The sequence below is a fragment of the Aythya fuligula genome, chromosome 5 (assembly GCF_009819795.1).
Source record: "Aythya fuligula isolate bAytFul2 chromosome 5, bAytFul2.pri, whole genome shotgun sequence".
In the NCBI taxonomy this organism is placed as follows: Eukaryota; Metazoa; Chordata; class Aves; order Anseriformes; family Anatidae; genus Aythya; species Aythya fuligula.
Genome location: NC_045563.1, coordinates 39,561,091 through 39,584,285, shown reverse-complemented (window position 1 = coordinate 39,584,285; position 23,195 = coordinate 39,561,091). Strand labels below are relative to the sequence as shown.

Sequence of the window (23,195 nt, the reverse complement as noted above, 5' to 3'; positions counted from 1 at the left end):
ACTTTGATCTTAATAACACTTTAGGCTGCAGACAATAAGATTGGTTTAAAATTTATTGTCTCTTTGATTTCTCCATTCTAATGCTTTTTAAATTCTTTACACAAGACAGATCTATATATAGGCAACTGGGGTGGCATCAGAAGCGTTGTATACTTAAGACATTCTTGAAAACCTCACTGTGGAACAGTGTTTGCTGTTTTATGCATCAAAACAAAGCCAGATTTTATACAGGCGACGTTCAATTTTCTTTTATTATAATGTCTCTTTTTATTTTGCATATGAAGTTCTGATGGTTGCATCTGTGGCACAGCTCCTTATATGCTTTTATCTTTCAATAACCTTATTAGAAGTCAAGACAATATATTAAATCAACATTAAGCAGCAGGAGTTGAAAGGAAAGTTCATCCATTCTCTTGCATAGGGAATAATCTATGTAGATCTTCAATTTCACCTTTACATTGCTTTTAGGAATATTTGTGTACAGAATATGTTTTAAAAGGGTAGACACCAGTGAAAGCCTCTGAGGAACCACATCTTTCTTGCCTTCAGTCTTGCCTTCAGTTTGGATCTACAGGCTCAAGGATGCCATTGCTCTGTGTACATGAGTTGAACTCAGACTAAGGCAGTTTATTAAGTCGTCTCAGGTTTCTAGCAGAGTATCTTATATATTCACTTATATAATACTGAGAAACAGTGGAAAGCAAGTGAGGCTGAGGACAAGTGATAGAGACAGAGTAATGGTTTAAAAGAAAGAAATAGAAAAAAAAAAAAAAGTTCTGGTGTGCAGCCTGAATATCTTATCATAATTCTCTGGCATAGTTCACAGCCATCTGTCCCTTACATCCATGCACAGTGTCTCTAAACAATTGTTTTCACTCTGCTCAGCCCAGTAATCTGAAAGTTCAAAAAGTCAGAGTCAATTTTTTTCTGAAGGAAATTCTGACTTTTGTCTGATGATGAAATTGCCAGTTGTTAGCCAACTGATAGAACAGCTACCCTGGCAGGTTTAATTTCAGCTGGCAAGTGTGTTGAGGCTCCCTACTCCTCTACCACTAAGTTTAGTTCTTGCAGCAATGTTCTTTGTAAAACAAAAGAAAACTGCCTTTATTTGGAAACAAATATTTTAATTCACTACCAGGAACAAAACATTATACACAGGTGTATGGTAATAAATACTCTCTTTCCTATCACATCACTGTGACAAGTGAGAAGACTTCCATCTTCCATGCTCTGAGAGACTGAAGCTTGGTAAAGCAAAAAATGTCCCCCAGTGTGAATTGCTTAGGTTCAAATGCTTCTTCACAACTTTTCTTCATTATCCTTGCCATCCTTGCCACATCTCCACAATGAAAATGTCTTTAATGTAGTCTACTCTCTTTATTTATCACAAGTACGCTGAAGTACTGTTTGCATAATTCCAAGGCATCTTTTGTCAATCTTCTCTTAGACACAATACACCACCTGTGCCATTAGAAAAGACTGAACAACAAAGTCACAAAACATAGAGGTTTAAATGTCATTTGATTTCAATTAAGAAGAGCGCAGAAGCACCGGTTTGCTAAAAAGGCATGATATTATGAGACTCCAAAAAAAGTTTTGCAACACCGGCCTTTGTGCATCATAACTGAAAGGTGTGCAAATGCTACCTAATGTGAAAATGCTACCCAGTTTAATGGAAGCCACACAAGGAAAGATTTTAGTCTCGACATTTATCTTTACCAACACATGGAACCACCTTGATCTGTTTTACTGTTGGTGAAAAAAGAAGGTAGTGTCTATTTCACAGGATAGAATAGGAAGTAAGAGTCAGTGTGATGGATAGTGGAAAGAAACAGAGGGCAAAAGGAGAGAAATATGTGCATCAGGTACTGATCTCAAAGATGAGGTCTAGTCTGCTGTCAGAATGTGCATAAATAGCTTATTAATAACAGGGGTGATGCATTGGCATTAGTGTGAAAGTAGGACTATACTCAGTTAGAACAAACATATTATGTTGTCAGAAAAAAGACATCCGGGTAGAGTACAGTTTATATTTGTTCGATATAAATAGACTACACAAGAACAAATCAAGTACAAATCAATTCCTGTGGAAACATTAAGGCATTTTCCAAGCAGATCACACTGCAGTAACCTCTGCCATCTCTGTGGCAGTGAATCTGTCACATTTGCTTACAGGGAGTTTATCTATCTGCACTTCTGTGTGGCAGATAGACCCCAAATAAATTTTAACCTCACAAACACATTTACCGGTAATAATATAACTGCAAAAGCTCTATGTTCTTCAACTAACATCACTCAATGGGTGGGACAAACCCTGCTTTATGTCCCAGTATAGGGAAAAACAAGGGTTATCAGGGAAAATTTGCTTTAATCTTCTATGATGATTACATCATACTGTTGAGTGCTCCTACATTTAGTAATGACATTCAATTCTGTCACCATTTTTCTCTTCACTTAACCTGCCTGCTTAACCAGGCAGCTCAGTTTCCATCAAGGCTGATATATTGGAAACAGGAAGAAGAAAAACACTCGGTGAGGCGATGCTGAAGCGAGGAACTTTTACGCTGAGGAGAACCCTCTGAAACGTGGGTACTGGTGCTACTTGCATCTTGTCCTTGCTGGCAAGAGGATGAGCTCAGGAAAGAGTGCAATATCAGAAATATGTCTGCAGTGTATCCTTGATGTAAGTTCAACAGTTTGCTGCTTTAATCTGTTGCTGTCAGTACCAGTACAACCAACATCTCCTGCGGACTGATCTGGTTTATTGCTCCATTCATAGATTTTTATTTTATTTTATTTGTGATATTCAGAAAATGCTTCATTCAGAGTTGCAGGTCTTGCTTGGTTGAAACACCTAAGTCTCATCTTCAGTGACTTTCAGTAAAGGTTTTCTTTGATCTGTTTTTTCTTTTCCAAATAAAAATAGCATTAGGCACCAAATTTCAGTTCTGGGTTTCTCAGATTTCTGAGGCTTGCACTAAATCAATTTGCTGCTGAGAGGCATGCTGACTGATAGCAACCTAAATAGCTTCTCTGGTCTGTGGATTGTGCCTCTAAGAATAAACCAAGCATAGTTTCTATTCATATGAAATGTTACAAAGGAGCAACAGACTGTAGGCTTTCATCAAGGCTCATTGTTGGTCAAAATAGCTTGGAAGCTGGGGTGGCAGCTCTAATTTTTCTAGTTTCAGCCTTAGTCTGTTTGGCCTTGCAAAAAAAACTAACCTTATAGTACAACCTCAGACGGGACTTTTTTTTGCAGAAGGCAGAAGCTGCCAGAGCTTATCTGTGGGGCTACGTTTGGGGATGGACTTCCACAATGCAAGACCTGGAGTGCTTATTACCCTCTGAGTTGAAATCGGATGTTACTCCCTGAGGCATGGGTCAACACGTCTGTCATGCATAGACGAGACTGTCTGCTCCTCTCAGTTGGAGAGGGATGTTATTTTCTTAAGGAGCAGGATGTTATTCCTAGAGGTCTGCCCCTTGGTAGGGTCAAGAGTAATATTTTATGGTTAATGTTTATGATTAATTTTGGCTGTGGCCTTTCTTTTCAGAATTTCTATGGTGTCAGTTCAAGTTGGTAAGGGGAAAGCTTGACAAGGTTAAGGCATGAATCATATACTCACTTTTCCTTCCAAAGTAAATACTACAACAACAATGCACATGGGAACCAAGGAGCACATTCCTAAATCAAACCATAAAATTCACACAGGGAACTAAAACAGTAGGATTCAAGAGGATTTTTTTTTTTTTTTTTTTTTTTTTTTTTTTAATCCAAAGGATACATTTTCAGAAGGATGCCTAGGGAACTAGCTCAACACAATCCCAGGAGCAAAAAGGGCAGTTTGGCATCAGATTTCTTGTGCTCACATTACTTAAAAATTAGTATTGTCTTTGCCCCTTTTCCCTCAAAAAATATCTGTTAAAGAAGTAAGGTGAATGATTCTCAGCTGTTCAATACTGCTTAAAGGAAAGGACATGCTAGCCTCACAGTGTGATGCAAGTTTATTTTGAATGTATGTTAATCTTGCTTTTGGAATACATCCAGATTTTCTGCCTGGATTTGAACAGGATCTTTAACCTTCTATGCAATCTGTTCTCTTTTTAAGAATCTTCTCTTTTCTCAGCTTCTGGAAACTCTGATTTCTCTTCACATTTTTTGCTTATGCAATTGTTTCACAATAAACTTGAGGTTGGATTTGGTTTGATACTTTAGAAGATACTTAACACCAGAGAGATGGGGAATTTCTTTTAAAATTTTAAGGCATTCTTTTTGTTGTCAGGACAAGGTGTATGGGTACAAAGATTTATTCTTCTGCTATTGTTAAAACTTCCAAAATAGGTTACTGCACATAAGCCATAAAGATGATGACTTCAGAAGTGTGTACATGAAGCAATCTCAGAACTCTACCTTCAGTGACCTGCATCATCGTTTTGGAGTTCTGGAATGCATCATCAAAGCATAGGGGGGAAAAATGATCATTACATGAGAACTTCTGATGATGATTTTAAATTAGGAAAAAAAGAGAGGGCAAAATTCACATGGTGAAACACCTTCTCTCTCTCTCTTTCTGCAGTCAGAGGATATATCTGACATTGTGCTTTCCTTTCAAATTCAAAGAACTTGGAAAAAAATAATGAATATTTAAAATTACTGAACTTCAAACTCTAAGAGGAATGATGTTTTGGGTAAACATCCATCTCAAACATCAAAAGCATTTTGTGATAATTAAAACTCTATTATCTGACATCATGAATGCATGTCCTCCTTTGAATATTTGCATCATATCATCAAAGACAGGGTGATTATGACTGCTTCAAATCACATATAAAAGTTAGCACAGCTAGCCTTCATCAATACTTCAATGGAAATCAAAAATGCTCAAAGAAAAAAAAAAGCACAGCACACTTCTGTCTTTTTCATAACAAATCAATGGCACAAAATAATGCTACAGACACTGTGAGTAGGATCAGCAAAGAGCATCATCTTGCCCTCTTTTGAGGTTAATGAGAAATTGAAGATAGAAAAGTAGGAGCATTTTATGTTTCCCTTAACTCACACTTTTGAAGTGTGAGTTTTGAAGGTCTTTTGAAGAAGGTCTTAACTCACATCATCATATGGTGATTTGTGGCTCAAGCTTTTCATTAAGACATTAGTTTTAAATTCTACTGCTTGTCTATTTACATAATTGTAAAGTTCTCAGTGGTTGATTCACACTATTTTGATTAGCTATGAATCATGTAGTAGGCTTTGTCCGTGACTCTAACTAGTAGAGTTGGAAGTAAAAATCGTTAAGTGCTAATAAAAATTCTTATAAGTATGATCAATAAGTATGATTAATCTTATAAGTATGATTAATTTTTTCTCAGAAAGAGTGGTCAGGCATTGGAATGGGTTGCCCAGGAAGGTGGTGGAGTCACCATCCCTGGGGGTGTTTAAGGAAAGATTGGATGCGGTGCTTAAGGACATGGTTCAGTGGGTGACATTGGTGGTAGGATGATGGTTGGACCAGATGATCTTGGAGGTCTTTTCCAACCTTAATGATTCTATGATCTAATAATCTGGCTGAGAATTTTGCAGATCTATTAGTAGAGTTAATTTCATAAATCATTTCAAAAGGTTTAATCATTTATTGCAGTCCTGGCACTTAGAGTTTGAATACATTTCATCATGAGTAATGAACAAATGTAGGAAATAGATGAATGTACATTCAATTAACAAGGGTTTCTTAAACAGGGAGACAGAAAGAGAAAGACAGCAAAGAATTACAGAAAGGACACAATGCCAAACGAAAAAAAAAAAAAAAAAAAAGAGAGAGAGAGAAAATAATAGTCTTGTAACACTGCGAATGAAGAAATTATTCCTCACTTACTCCTCACATTCTTTTTAAGAAGTTGCAGAGGGTTTTTATGAAGGCCCAGCATGCTTAAAGTTGTGAAAAGTTAAAGTTGTGAAAGTTAAATCACCACTCATTTCTTCTGATGCTGTCTTCAGCTGTGATCTGTGAAGCCTGTTTCTCTCATCAGAGACAGATAATACAGTACCATAAGATCAAATTTGAAAATTCCTAAATTTTCTTGTGTGGGGGGACTAGGTGTATGAGAACAACTGCTAGTATTACTTCTAGCAGTAGCTAATACATTAACCTACATGGAAACCAGAAGCTTCTGAAGCCTGTGCATCCACTGTCATATAGAAAAGACTGGACACATTTATGGTTGTTTGCAAGATGCAAAACAAACAACAACAACAAAACAAAACCCTAGAGCAAATAAAGCCAATGAAATGCAGCAAACATGCAGCAAAAACAGGACTTGGCAATTGTCACATTTTTTCATCCTTCCAAAGAAACCAGCACAAACTGAAAGGCATATTCTATTTAGCTGTCTCTGTGTCTTGTTCTCTTTGCATCTGGAATCCCTTGGTTTGTTGACTCATGGTATTGGGCCTCTCAAGACCAAGGACTGCTTTGTTTGACCTGGTGTATTCATCAATATTTGCATTGTTAATTTCTTTATTTTGCAAAGCACCTTGTCTCATGAAAGAGGTTACACAAAGAAATCACCAGTCTGCTTTGATTAAAGTTTTCTCAGAAGTTAATCTAAAATTCTACTGTCATCAGCTCATTTGCTTTTAAATTATTTCAGTAACTACAGTATTCCAGCTTTTGATTTTGTGCAATCTCTTCCTGAAACAATGGATATATGAAAATTTCACTACATATTAGTGAAGTATATGTATATTTATATTAGATCTATGGTTGGATTAATTTGGCCATATAAATAACATAGCTTCTGTTAGAAGTATATATATACATATAAATATACACACATATACACATATATAATATATAAGTGCATATTTATAGGTATGTTTGTATATTTATAAACAAAATAATTTAGGAATAATTGAATGCTTTTATCTACAATTTTAACTCATGGATAAATAGCTGTAACATCTATAGGTATGAAATGGTGCATCTCTGAAATTACTGAATTGTATAAATCTTAACTGCTTATTAATTGGAAGAAGACAATTCAACAATGACAGCATTTTACAATAGTCTACCATAAATTCATTCTGTATTTATGAAATAACACTTTTCAATAAATCCAAAGATGAAATACACTAACAATGAAATAATGAAGAATTCTACAGCACAGGGAAAAAAAATAAGGTTTATATCTGATGACACCTTTGTATGTTCAGAATCACAGAGTAGCATTCATTTTAAAACTGAAAGATAGGTCCAACTATTTTGAACTTCTATTAAATTTTGGTGTTGTTGCATAGGTTTATTCTTGGAAATTCACTTCAAGACACTAGACAATAAAAAAATAAGAGAATGAAAGACAGCAAGTGTCTCTCTAAGTTGGACTACTTTAGCTTAGCTAATTTTTATTAGGATAATCATTATACATGTGTTTTGACTTTTCAGTGTCTATATAGATGTTTCTCACTGTGGTAATTTAAGCATCTGTCAAATCTTCCCAATACCCATATGTTCCTTCTCTTCTACAGGAAGTGGATTGTAAACCATTCTTCATGTTTGGTTAATGCCTAAATCTTGTTGATTATTTCTATCTAGCATCTCCAATTCATTTACATAGCCAAAATCTTTATTCAGGTTCTTGTCCTCACCAGTCTTAATACAGAGTCTCTTCCGTGATGATAAATGCAGCTTTTAAAAACAAACAAAGAAAAAACATACATACAAACAAAACCCACTGTTTGATCACGTCACTGTAGATTTGTTGAGTATTGCCACTGATTCCCCCTTTTTAACTCAAATAGTTTGTCGTGATTTTCAAGGTCCTTCATAGTGCATCTCTGTCTTATTCTCTGTTGACATGATCACTCCAACCTCTGGTAACAACTTTCTAACACCCTTATGCTGTTCTCAGAAACATCTAACAAATCACTTTCTATTTATTTATTTATTTATTTTTGTGATACATGATGCCAAACCCACCTCAAATATACCAGTCTTCAGAAAGTTGCCTAGCATCCTGGCAAAAATGCTTCCAGTTTCTGTACTCCCCAAAAGGTCATGAAATTACTCTATAATTTTATTTATAAATTGCAGCTGTTCCCTATTCTGACTTCAGAGAAATTGGGAAAAAAAAAATCTGTAATGATGTACAGTAAGGTTTTCTAGGCTATCAATCTAGAATACTACAAGTAACAGTAAAATATAGGTAAAATGATAAAGTAATTTACATTTTTTTTCTTAGTTAATGGAGCTCAAATATTAGTGTCTGGAGACATTAAGGACAGAGACACTTTGAGACGCTATTTTAATATTATTTTGTGGGCAGCATGCTTTGATTTATTGAAAGTCATTTAAGAGCTTTTCAATATTATGTATCTGGAAATGTGACAAGTTGCCAAAAGTAGCATGAGAACTAAAGGAAATCCACATCCCCAGAAATGTGTGCAAATTGTTTCAGACACAATCCTCCCAAACATTTATTAAAATATCTTCAACAAATTTACATCTGTAACCTACTTATTTTAATGCTTTGCAGATCTCCAAAATACTATATATCTTTTTAACAAGTGCACTGAATCTGGAATATTAACTAGATCAGTAAAGTAGAATAAAACCTACAGTATCTCAAGAATATATTTTACACAGAAATTTTAAATACAATTGATAAGATGAACAAAAATAGAGGAGTAAAATATAGTATTTTATTTACAGACAATGGTTCCTTAAGAATTTAGTTTAAAAATAAATATTCAGTTCCATTACAATAACTTTTACAAAGTTAATCGTTTGCACATTTTGTTTTTGAGAAAATTAAACCTTCAGTTACATAGTAGAAACACACACACACGTGCTCACATACACACACACACACACACATGTAATTACAATGTAAAGAGAAGAAAAAAGCACCTGAATCTATTTAGCTTATTCTTTTTGCATATTTATATAATATTTACCCAATAACTACTCAAAGGACTTAAATTCCTGAAAATAATATACTAAACTACACTAATATTCCATTTTTGTAGTACATTTTGTGGTATGAAAAGTGCAACATTGAGCTCAATTCAAATGACAGCAAATATATTACTGCTGAGTGTATGTGTTAACATAAAGGCAAAACTATGATTTTATTAAAGCAAATCACATGCAGACATGAGAGACTAAACCTTGTTATGTCTGTGAAACTTGCTAGGTACACACAGGATATTAATAGCATTGCAAGAGAATTTGCCATTTTGCTATGTCTTCAAAGAGAAGTTAGAGAGCCAAAGAGGCCCACATTTTGATGTTTTTGAGTTAGATTGAGAGAAGAGAGGGAAGAGTACCAACAACAATAATGTTCAACAGTGCAACTATTCAACTTAAATTGATTGGAAAGGAAAACAAAAAAATCTCAAAATAACTAAATAGAAGTTGAAAATCATACTATAATCCTACTAAAAACACTTTCTAGAGGCCAGCTCTGATTCCTCCCAAAATAATCTTTCTTTATTTTTGCTTCCTGTACATTTGAACATGGCTATGCTTTTAGCTTTGTACTTCAGAAAGTAATAGCTGAGTGGTATTCTATATGAAATGACAGGTTGTATTTTCAAAATCAAAACATTGAAGTTTAAATCATCTTTTCAAAGAGACTGGGGCACTTAGAAGCATAAGACTCACGGAATGATTCCAATGTGCTGAAGTTACTTTTGAAAATTAGATGTGGCCTTTTTATGTTGCCCTGTATGATATTAAAATTTTACTCATTCTGTTCTCACAGTACATATGGTTTGCCTGTAGTTTTTCTGGACAGGGGCAGCTTTTTTTCTATACCTGAAAAACATTGCCATTATAACAAATATGTATTTTCAAAAAAACCTATAAAAGTACATGCTGCCAGCCATTAGCTGGGTATTCATAGCTTTGCTGAGGACTTGTACAAGAAATGGCACTTTTCCCTATTCCCTGTAAACAGTCCTTATCCAATTTCATCTTACATGGAGCATGGGCTTTATATTTCTTTGCAAGAGATATCAGTGACATTTCAAAACCAGTGCAATATGACAAGAATGTACTTCATTTGCATTCGTCTTTTCTGAACTTGACACCTGAAAATCCTCTCAAGCTTTTCCCTTTTTCAAGTTATATGCAGATGAAACTATGCTGTTCATGCTACAGTAGCTAGCAGATTGGACCTGTTGAGTATGCACATGGATTATTTCACCTGGCTAGTACTCAAGGCCCCATAGAAGCTTGTCCAAGACAAGCTGGCTTGATTACCTGATATAAAATCATCTCTGAATCAAAACAAATAAAATCCCAACACTTTAATAGGAAATTCTGTGAGGATGGATTTCTTCAAATCAAAATCAAAATCAACTAGAAAGAGTGAGCTTTGTATATTTTAATGTTTTTTTTTACCAGCCTCTTTGTTTTCAGGTATGTTACAGAGTCCTTTTATTTGGCCCATGGATAAGTGGGTGAAAATATGTATAAAACATAATGCAAAAGACACTCAGAATTCTCATATCACACATATTTTTGGTCTAAAATAGAGCAAAAGCCTTGGTTACATAATTAAATGCACAAGTTCTGCCTCCTACTCAGAGACAGGCTTTCTTGATGTAAAACAATAAGGAACAGAAATGCATGAAACATTGTACTGATTGTCTAACCCTTTGAAACTGAAGCTGTTTAGGTGAATTACTAAGGTTCAAATCATGCTCAGTAAAGCTGAGTAAGTCTTTAGTGTGGTTTAGAAGCTAAATGACCTCTCTTCACCCAATAGTTGATTTTTTCTTGGACATTTAGCAACTAGTTTTGTAACTATGCGACCTTACTTTTAATAAAATAAGGAGAGTGGGGAATAGGGCAGGAGCTCCTCGGGTCAGTTTGTTGAATTAGAACATTACAGGGAATCTTTAAGGAATGAGATTCATACCTGAACCTTCCAATTTCTTTACAGCTTTCCCAAAACATGGTAGACTGTAACACAAAATGAACAACTGGAATGAAAAGGAATCAGAAGAAGGATTGTTTTCATGCAGAATGGAAAAACAAAACAAAACAACAACACAGTTTTGTTCCTTCACCTTCTTGTCAGATTTGAAAGAAGTATAGAACAGAACTGTGATCTTGCTCTATTCTTTGTATGAAATGGTATATTTCCACCTAGTCTCAGATAAACTCACACCAAAAAAACTTACTCTAAGAAAGTAAAACAAAACAATACAACAAAAAAAACTATAAAAATAACACGGCTTTTACCCAGTGCATAGTCATTAGCTGCTAATGGAAATATATCCCTTAAACTACAACTGGCTAAGAAATAAGCAGCAGGTGCCATACAATAAATATGTTAATTTACTGATTATAGATGCTTCAGGCAGCAGGAAATAAAATCACATTTTTTGATTTCTACACAGTTATGCAGTTTCTGTAACATGTTATCTCTGAACGGTTGCATAGGATGAGCATTTGCCCAGCAATAACGGAATGTATTTACAGCATGCCAAATGAGAAAGTGAAAACTAGAAAATTAGAACTACAAGCTTCATCCTTCTGGGAGAAAGCAAATGTATCATTTGGGTTTTTTAATGAGTAATTCACATCACAGAATGTTGACCAAAATTTTGCTGCAGATTCTAAAAATGATTAAAGAAAGACTTTCAAATGGTGAACAGATATTGCAGCTCCTCTTTTTTAAAGTCACTGTATCTTAACCTATAAGGATGCTGTATGCCAGAGTCAATATCGTACATGAATCTGAGGCCATGTCAATGCTCTTAAGGATTTTACTTTTATCAAGTACATTACAGTTCATTAGGAATCACAAAACCATCCCACCCTCATCTTCAGGATTATACTGTGCCCCAGCTAACTTGTAACTTCAGTGAAAACAATAGTTATCAGTAATGACAAAATTTCACAGCATCATTTGCCCTAAGCTACAACTACCTGTTTATGATTAAATGAGGCTGAAAACTCAGGTGGTGTGGCTGCTAAATTTTTCTTAGGAAAAATTTTTCTTTTAGGAAAATATGAAGATTCCTCTCAGGGCAATACATGGAAACCTGAAATGCAACTGCGTGTCGGCACCTTGTTAATGGATCTCTCAACAGTTTTCACTGTAGTCAACCTTTCAGTGGTCACAGCACAGTAAAAGAGTAAGAAAATATACACAATCCTGTTCATATTAAATTATATGAAAATAAAAACAAAAATACAGGCACAGAATTAAATTCATATATGAATGTAGCATTTCAGAAAATCCATATAGCCTCATTAAAGAATATATACAAAAATTCTGCTATTTTGGAAGAGCCTGCTAGCCTCTACTTTAATCTGGAAATATATGATCTCTTTCCCCTTTGAAAATGTATATATCCCTTGACTGTATTTTCTAGTCCCCCTTCCAGCAGTCCCTGGGGCAATCTTGGCTCAGGGAATTGTACTGCAGTGTCACTTCATAGCAGCAGTGGTTTTAGGTGTTGATGGCCAATGGCAAATATTCCATGCAAACAACCTCCATTCTTCAAAAGCTACCAGAACTCCAGTTAGCTGTTGAGGCAGATTCCACCCCACAGAAAAGAAATCCACATCCCATACAGGGACAGCTCAGGAGAATCCTCATGGCAAGATTCAAAAAGAGATTTTGTTCAGTTCCATGACCCCATAATGTCCTCTACAGGTATTTTTAACTGTGGTTTGCAAGAATACTCATATACATAAAATTACTTGTGTACATAAGAACTTACGGTAACAGCTTGTATGAAAAGGCTTTGTATTTCCTCAGTATTAGATTGGTGATTTGAGAATCATTTCTTGCATTATGCTCTACACCACACTATTTGTGATATTTTAAATTCAAAATCACAACAAAGAGTTGCTTGGATATGAATATTTTCTTTTAAAGATGACAAAATAAATATTGTTTCATTGGGTCTTTTGACATACTTCTAGATTTTTCTATCAAGAGGGACTATATGATCTGGAAAGTCAATGTACATGGGATTCAGCTTAGCACATCTGAGCTGAGTCCAGTAATTTGCATTAGACTACATCAACCTTTCAGAAAGATTGTCCATCCTGATTTGAAAGCACCAGAGAAGAATGGAGAAATCACAACTACGTTTCCTAACTGCTTTCTGTGGTTAACTAGGCTCATTACTAACAGTTTAGAATTTACTTCTAATTTTTATTTCTCTTCTGTTTTTAATTTTCAGACTTTTTTTTTTTTTTTTTGTGATACTTTTCCTTGCTAGCTCAAGGAGCCACTTAGCTCCTAATACTGTCCCTCTTTGAAGCAACTTATTGACTACAATCAAGTTATCTCTTAACATTCTATCTTTACATTTATATGCAAATACATAGGCTTATCTTCATAAGAGAAAAGCCAAAGAGAACTCTCCAGATAGCAAATCCTGAAACCCATTATTATAATTAATAAAGTATAAAGGAGTTTAAAATGAATAAATAATGAGTGAGATCCATAACAAAATTAAACAAGATCCAGACAAGGCCACGAATAAGCAAAAAATACATGGATATGATTTTCTGACACTTTAATATTAGCCTGGTGCCTAAGCACAGATTATAGAGCTGTATTTTCAAAAACACATCAGTGCTGTAATGAGATATATATTTCTTACTTGTTGGGGTTTTTCAGGAATTTCACACCCACATAAGATTAAGGCACCATCATATCAATATAAATACAGTATTCCACTGCCTCATATTCATCAGGTAGGAAAGATGTTTAGATCAAAGTTAGAGCAGAAACTGCTATCATTTTACTAGAATATCAGGGCAGTAAGAATCCTGTGCATCATACAGAAAACAGAATATTTTGTTCCAGTTCTATGTAGAAAACGATTAGACTGGTCGGAGATACCCTGGCTGTTGGAGGAATATCCTCAGCAATTCAGAAAGTTTGAGATCTTGTATAAGCTTCCTAGAACTGCTGATGCTCAATTATTTTTCTCTCTGCTTTCTGAATATTCCAACCACTGGACTTTCATTTTCCATATGTACAGAAACCGAAGAACACACAGTTTCTGTTTTGTTGAAAAATGTCTAAGTTAAATACAGAAGTATATATATTATTCAAGCTTTACACTTACAACCTTAAAATAAAGCACATGGTAAAATACATATGAGTCATGGCAAAACACTGGGGTAGTTCTCATAGATTAATAAAAACACCATGAAAATATAATTTGTACTGTAAAAATATCTCAAAGATGCTAAAAATTCTTTCATTTTACTATCAGTAAGTAGTAACATTGTAAATACATTAAACAGCACTTCACAAATTAGAGATTTACTCACCTAAATTGAGTTCTTAATTAGTAAATTAATTCATTGGCAAATTAATTTGTTAGCAAATTGATAATCCAGTTTATAAATTAGCAATGTATACATACCATTTTTTGTGTAATAAGTACCTACTGAGCAACATGGATTTTGATAGTGCTTTGCTTAACAGACCGTACGAAGCTTGGCAATAATAGGACAGTAAATAAACAAAGCAAAACAAAAATTCTCAAGACAGATCTACTTTGTGGTCACAGAAGCAAATTCCATATTGTGTAGAGGTATTTTAAATTAACTAGCTTGGAAAATGGTAACTGCCTTTTTACAGTTGGTTGGCTTAATTTAGTCCATTCTTTACTTTTACTTCCTTGACAACACTGTAGACATTTACCAGAGACTTCTGTTCCCTTCTGTCTTTTTATTTTCTTTCTCTTCCCTTTCTGTCCTCCTTTACTTCACTCCTCAAATTAGAAAGATCCAGGTAAAGTCAGGCACCAAACTAAATTTAAGCTTAAAACATAACTTTTGGTGACACTTGGTGACCTCAAGATGAATGCTGGTTGATGCCTATTTGTCACATCTGTAGCACCTAAGCATTTCATAATTTAACAGTTTACACAGTATGTAATATCTGTTAATATCTCTTCTTTAATTCAACAGTTTAGTTAAGGTCAGCAAGTATACCATTCGTCACAGTTTGATGACACCTCTGGGTACCTGTAGGGGTGTCAGTGCTATATTTAGCTGATTAATTCCATCCAAGAGTCTTAAAGGCTTGAATACGAGAATGAGTCAAATACTCTAGATGCACTTTTTTTCTACTTCACTTAAAAACAGTGTAACTACTAGTAGACAATTTAAGTCACGGATGAAATTGTAAGCTAAACCTCCATCTTGAGAGAAAGGTTGCAAAAACTGGAGATAAGGAAGAAATAATGCCTCTGTGCTACATAAATTTTGAAGACTTCTGAAAAATAGCCTAAAAACTTTGGCTAGTTAATAATCTGAAAAAAAAAAAAAAAATTTACAAATCTGATCAAGGAATGCTTTACATCAAAATTTTTAATTTTAATCCCTTTTTATATACATTTTTCAACATTTCAAAATGAAAAGTCAGTTTGAACTGAAAAATGGAACTTCACATGTAGAAATTTCAAAACAGGCTATTTCAATAATTTAAAAACTTCTTGCCATAATATATTTCTAATGTGAATTTATAAGATCAATCCTTTTTCAGAAACAGTGTTACTCTTGTTGATTAGTATTCCAAATAAAACATTTAATTGAAAAATTCCCAATTAACTCAAATTGCAATATACACTATCTTCGTGATAGGAAACCATATGAAAATTCAACAGTTGTTTGCTTAAAGACTCATCAGAATTGCCTTGCTTGCTCTTGTTCTTTGGTTGTTACAAGTATTATTGCTCCTGTTTATCACTGACGATATTGGAAATACATAAATGTACTTTATCTATTTGGTGGAAGACAGAAAACTTGGAATCATAGAACTAAACTTAAATCTTTGTAATTTATTTTTCTGCAATGGGAATAATGGAACTAAAACTTAGTTTATTTTTGTTGGTCTATTATTGACTGTTTTCATAAGAATTATGCTTACACTTCTCAAGTATATCCACAGCAGCTAGAAACTCCAAAACATACTGAGCATTATTGATTCCCTTATTTTTATGTATGCAAGAATGATAGAGAGACTCATTTAAGAAACCTGTAATATATGAAATCTTCAAGCTACATTCACCAACAACTGAGCAACAAGTGTTCATTTCTATTGATGAAATTGTCTCATGTGTATCCTTTCTGTTTACTATGTCAAAGCACTAATGCTTTCCCTACAGTATCTTTTGTACTTTGTTCTTTACCTAATTTATCTTCCTATCCAATTTCAGATACCATTATCATAAAGAAGGGGATTTCTCTCTTATGGACAAAAGCAGAAGCATATTTTCTCCAGTTTGTTCTTGCTACTTATAGGCCATTATCGTGCTTGCATTTAACTATCAATTTTCTGTTTTACATTAAATTAACTCCTGCTTCAAGATCTTTGCTTCTAAGAGTCTGAATCCTTAAAATGCAGTAAGAATCTTCAGGTAACAGCGGATGTTCAGTGAATTTTTTTTCAGGCTCTGTTACTTCACAGGCAATGATTACAATGTTACAGGATGACAGCAAACTTATTTCTTCCTCAAGTTTTACTTTTAAAATTATATATTATATATAATATATATATTCTGGATACATTCTTCATATAAATATACCAGGACAAGACCAGGCTGCAAAATATATGTTAGAGAGGTCTTATTAATTTTTTAAAAGAAAGCTTTCAATAGAATTGAAAGCCAGAGATTAAATGGCAAGCGTATAACTTCATGGAGACACACTGTTATATTTTAGTTCAATGAATAATAAAGACATCATTTTATGGAATTGGTAGTTTCAATACATACCAAAATAAAAATATACTTCTTAATCATTTTTCTTTTGGAGCTCAGAATTTAGGAAACGTTAGATTAAAACCATAAAAATAATGAATCAGTTATGCCATCGATCATACAGCTAAAGAATTTGAAGCTATTCCTTTTCATGTGCAAAATATTGCTTACATTTCAATGTGTGGCATAAGCTGAGGCTTCTATAAAAATATTTATAGTAAAATACAGAATAAATCTATAACTATATTTAATCAATTTTAGAAAGGTGCATCCAATACTGAAGACACTGTAAAATTACTTACTGATGAAGTAAACAAAAAAATATTATGTAATAGTCCTTTGTGAGCTGAATGGCATATTTGCTCTAATCTACACAAAGCCCTGTAAATAACCTACAGGTTGTTAGTCATTACTTAACCCAGCATCTAAAATTCTCATTTTAGCTTTTCCATATTATTGCATTACATATAGAGTACTTTAAATAACCATTAACAACCAGATGCATTTTAAGCAATGTGAGGAAGAATTACAGAAAATCATTCTGAGTTCCCAAGTAAAAAACATCTTAGAATTCCTTCATCTGAAAGTACAAACTCCTTTGAAGGAAATGAAAAATCTTTAGTAGATTGTCTTGGAACAGATCAGCAAAGCAGAAATCAATAGTTAACATAAGGTGCTCCCTGGGCCATGAGTGTAGTAAAGTATCATGAAAAGTCTTAAGACACACTACCATTTTCATCTTTCTTCACTCAGTTGGCAGTCACGTTGGCTTCCTTCTGACGTAGTCTTTCTTTCTGTTAAAAAGAAGTGCTTTATTATTCTTTCCTCTAATTTTCCATCTTCTCTCAAGTTGCCATAAGCATTTCTAGAATAGCATAGTCTAGAATACTAAGAAGTACGGAATGAGTCACAGTAGATTAGAGTTCTCCTTAAATCAACAAACAAACAAACAAACAAAAACAAACAAACAAACAAACAAAAAAAAAAACACAAAAAAAAAACTCCTGGAACACTCAAGGGAGACTCTCAACCACTGCATTATTTACTGTAGGGAAACTAAGGTTGCTTTATCTACAGAGTTGTCAAATACTGTGTGTCTTTAAAAATACCCCAACTGATCAGCATCTCTGTGAAGACTAAAGAAATTTATCTACAGTGTCAATTATTAGTCCTCTTTTTGTGACCTACGAAAAACCTTGGGAAACAGCAAGGAACAAAACAGGGATTCAATCCCTTCTACCATTATTCAACAAACAACATTTTGTAAGGTTTTGAAGAAAAGAAGACCCGTTGGGCAAATATATACAGTGAGCCCCAATACATTATATAGCATGAAAGAAAATATAAGAGACCTTATTGGCAGAGGGGAAATAACCAAAAAAGCAGCACTCATTGTATTTAGTTATCTTAAATAGCAGAACCATGCTTAGGCGCATCTACACCATGCTTTAATTTTAATTATTGTAGGGCCCTACAGTAATGTAGGGCATAAGCCTAAAGACTTTTATTTGGGAAGAATAACAACCTGCTATGCTTAAACAGTCAAAGGATACCTTAGCAGACTTCAACAAAAACAAAAACCCACCATCATCCTGAATGACAAGAACAGTGTCACAAAAAACATTCTGAATGTCACGCTGAGAAACATATCATACCAGGCTAGCTGTAGGATTGATTTTCTTTGTTTCAACTTTCTTCTCTGCAGTCAACTTGCTTACTGATTGCTGAGCCACTTTAATTCTGAAACAAGATATGTACAAAAGACATCTTTAAGTTCAAAGAAATTAAAACTGCTCTATGTCTGCTTGTTATATACTTTATCTGTAAGAACCATCACCACCAACTTTTTTAGGCACATTAGCCAAACAAAAGGCTAATTACTACTCAAAGGCACTTTGTAAAGTACCAAAAAGTAGAACAGAGTACATTTTCAACTGAAGAGAAAATCAAAAGCACAGTTTGTCTGCATTGCTCACTGAAAACCCCACTAGGCAAACAATTTCTCCCTTCTTGCAGGATCTGGGTTTTATGGAATATCTTTCTCACCCAGACAGCTGCAGTATGAAGGCAAGATACTCCTCTGGAAAAAAAAACAAAAACAAAAACAAAAACAAAAACAAACACAACCACAAGCTAGCTGGCTAGATCTTTTGTATATATAGTATATACTATTTTAGTGGGCCATTTGCCAGGCTACACATTTTATTTCCTTTGAAAACCTTGAAGTGAAAGCATCTGCCAGTTTTTTCCTCAATGTTTTCCCTGTTGCTTTACATGGAATTGCCTGGCCAGTCTCACTGATGTGGTGATAGGAGCAGGGGCAATTTAGAAGAGGTTCTTGCCTATGGATAGTTAAGGCAGTCTTGTGTACATCTACATACCAATCTGCTAAATACACTACTGAGATCAGGGGAAAGATGATCACATTTGATTCCATTATTTCTATTCTTGCCTTTTGCTCTTAGGGTCTTGCAGACCCTAAGTCCTTTGTTTCTCCTGGGATTCAACGAGAAGAACCCAATCAGAAGTTTTATCAAGAGAAAAAGGAGAAACAGAAATGGACAAAACAAGTCTTTTTTTTTTTTTTTTTTTTTTTTTAACAAAAGCATACTTCATTCTCCTCTTACAGAGAGGAAAGGACAGGGGAAGTTATGTGCTAAACAGTGATAAAAAGGGAAGAAAATTCCTTGGACTCCTGAGACAGGATCTGGCCAGCTATCAGTGCCTTTAAAATGCTGATGTTCTAGACACCTACTTTACAATTCTATATAGAAATGTAGAGGGAAAGAAGTTGCAAGTCAGTTTTTACAAGCAAGAACTCAGCAACCCTGTTTTCACTACTGCACACAAAATCAGTCTTTTACTATAAACAACACATTTCTTGGCACTCTGGAAGTGAAAAATTGTATTTTCTTCTCTTATTTTTTTCCACTAGTAGAAATAATTGTTATGGCCAGTCAAAAAGTATTTAAAATACCATGTCCAGTTCAAGCTACTTTCGACACACTCAATTTTTGAGGAATTTTGGAACAAAAGCAAAAAGGAAAGTGGATTATAGCTGCTATTACTGATACGTATTTCCTTGCTGTAACACCAGCAGAAAAACAGATTCTGGACATCTTTTAAAAATACAGAACGTATTCATAAGTTCCTCATTGTGTTTATCGAAGTTAAGTGTTGGAAACTAACATTCCTTGTCTGAGGTATGCATTTTAGAAGCTTCTCCTAGGTAGTTATTGGTGTTGTCTCACTTTTCAGAGCTTAAGAACAGCAGGAAACAGTTACACTACCTTTAAGTGATCTTATTTCCAACTCTGTTTAGCTACAACATTGATTCAAGCTGTAGCACACCCTCAAATATGCCAATACGAAATTACTATTCTGTACATTTTTAAACATATCTGCACTCTTTTTAGAACGTAATTAGTTTTCCCTGTTTCCACAAGTAAACAACTAAGCTGCAACATACAGTTCCATCTTTTTAGTTTTTTGTTAATCACTACAGTTTGCTCCTTTATGATAGATGACAGCAGCCACTGGACATGGCATGCCATTCCTCACAGCTAAAAAGTTTATGCAAAGATGATAATGCATGTCAAGTGACAGTATTCGGGTTTAGCACAATCATACGGAGGGATCAATTTCTAAACTCTTCCCTATCTCCACCACATTTTTATTTTCTATCACATTCTAGGATTGTTTTCTGAATAATTTTTAAACATTTAGTGTCTACATTTTCATCTGAAGGGAGAATTCTAGGGATTATAAACTTTTGGACTTGAAAAGAAAATTACGCTTGTCACTGATTTAGGCATTGCTCTGTGTATTTTATTCCATACTTGCACCACTGCCAGGAAACCTGGAATTTTTTAAATAGAATGAATAGCTTGGAATACAGAATAAAAATAAACCAGCTCACTAACATGATTTGAATCATGTGATATTTGGCTCATAAAAATGACAGACATTATATATTGCTCTTTGGTCTCCTAGGCAGTAAAGAAATCACTTGGTTAACATATGAGTGATAAGATTAGCAGGCATTCTCAGAAACATAAGTGCATAATTTAAGATGAATGTAATTCTTTGGGATTTTAAAAGTAAAATAGTTTGACTTTAACAAAACGGTTAGCTCAGTAATTACATCAGTGAAACACCACAATGCAAAGGTGTCTAATAAATAAAAACGAATCTTTGTTACACATGGGTAGGATACTAGGACTGGCTATTGTGTCTGGAAGCGCTGTCCTTGAAAAGAGAAAAATGAAATGGTATGAAAACCATCCAAATTCAAAATCATCCATTTGTTTAGTGGCAGAAGCCTAATCTTTCCCTTGTTTCCTTTCATAATCTTTCCCTTGTTTCCTTTCATTCCTTTCCCTTGTTTCACTTTCATGAAAAAACTTTAGAAATGAACACATAACTTACAAACACACAATATCCTTTATCTTCATCTAAAAATGAATATGTGCATTACATTTGACTGACACTGTTACTGAAACAGGTAAGTAAAAATAAACAAATCACATAAAAAACAATTATCTAGTGACTAGACAATTTTTGTTAATAAAACTTTGGTAAGCCTCTGCTGTTCACTCTTTTTTTTTTTAACTACCTTTCCCTAGCACAAATAAAAATAATTACATGTTTGTATAAATCATATAATAGTGTAACTTTATTTGAAAAACTTTTATTTTTTTTCAGATTATACTTTCAGAAATATATTAAAATCAAAATAAAATTAGAGATAAGTTACAGAAAGAACTACATATAAAGTACAATTGAAAGGATAGAACTAAACTAACAAATATTCTCTGATGTTGTCTTAGACACACATATTATGTCATTAGCCAATGTGCAAACATACCACACAATATGCTACTATTTTCAGTTACTATTGTAAAGTTGTTCAAGGTAGTAGATACAGCTTATGAGAATTTATATAGACGTAAATTGTTTAACTTCTTACAGAAGTATAACTTCCTCAGCTACTTTTAATTCTTCAGCAACTACTTGTTCAAAGTTGAAGTAAAACAAAAGCTTAGTGACAAAGTCAAAATGTAAGTTAAATAAATATTCTATCAAATTTCCCTTCTTACTTGTAACTGCAGTTATATTAGATGATAATGAAGGCAACCAATTTTAACATTGTATACTTTATAGAAATTTGATGAAAAAGAAAATAGTTTTTGAAAATAGAAGGAATGCCTTGAAGTCTTATGTTAAATACAAGGCCCAACAAAACATCTTAAGATGACTTTTAAAAACATTACTGAAACATTTACTACAGATGTACTGGACTAAGGAGTTTCTTAGTGAAAATGAGTGAGGTTTACAAAATATGGCTTTAAAATGGTTACTCACTTTATGCTACTTGAACTCATTTGTTACTTACGTGTTACGTGAAACACCACACAGAAGTTGGGAGAAGATGCAGAATTTTACATAGTAAAAGGGCTCCCTAGGGAGGTCGGGAAATCAGTAAGATAGTACAATAACCAGCAGGAAAGACAACAGGTACTGATACATTCTCTAGATTCATGGAAGTTCAGTTAATATACATAATTAGTCTGACAAGAGTCTCCTCAAGAGCCTTATCCTTGAGAAACAGGAGCAGAATCTAGCTCTGAGACAGAGCTTCACGATTTTCGACTTGCAGGCATAGGCTGAAAAACATGAACCAAACATCCCACCAACTACTATATACCCCTTTCTTCTGAGTTTTTGTTGTGTGAATGAACGTGCACAGGAGCAGCTCACATGAACAGGGCCACAACCATGAAGGAGAGTTTGGAGACGTGCAAAGGAACAGGTGGAACAAAAAGTTACTTTTTTTTTTTCCTGTATCAGTATAGAATAGCATAGGAAGATGCATTAGCTTGTGTAAAGACTGACTTGTCTTTACAGAAAACAGATGAAGATTTACTTCTGTCAGGGTCACCTCAGTGGAGACTTGCTTTTCTAATGCATGTTTTATAATCTTCTCAAGTAGAGTAGGTAATAAAATCATAGATATTCCTCACACATTGTGTTTTGGGCAGTATTAATCAGTGAATGACATAACCTAGGTCTACTTACCATTCCAAGACATTAAACACTAATAGCTTTTGGTGTTTCAGTGTGTTTCAAAGGAGAAAAAAGAAGAATTAAAGAATGTGAATCAATTCAGCTTTAAAATCTGATTAGCTCCAATATGGATGCATTCAAAAGAAACACTACTCTCATTCAAAAGTGAGCAAAGGAGGTCAATATACCCTAATTAATAAAGAATATGTGGTGTCAAATGTAATACTGAGCAGGATGACACAGTACCACACAATATGGAAAACAAAACTGAATGAAGTGACAAAAACGTATTCTTAATTAGGGGAATCATGAGTCTAATATTGTGTATGGATCTTTACTATAATCAATGTGAATATAATTTATTTTTGTCCTGCCTGTA

The 23,195-nt window shown here is 34.1% G+C and overlaps 1 protein-coding gene across 1 annotated transcript in view; it reads right to left on the bottom strand.

The window, feature by feature from the left end:
- Positions 1 to 13,209: 13,209 nt before the first annotated feature.
- FMN1 (formin 1) overlaps positions 13,210 to 23,195 on the bottom strand; it is a 197,630-nt gene continuing 187,644 nt past the window's right edge. Inside the window, 2 exon segments of the mRNA XM_032189407.1 lie at positions 13,210 to 17,544; positions 18,406 to 18,490. Of these exon segments, the coding sequence (XP_032045298.1) occupies positions 17,500 to 17,544; positions 18,406 to 18,490 (130 nt within the window). The 3' untranslated portion in view covers positions 13,210 to 17,499.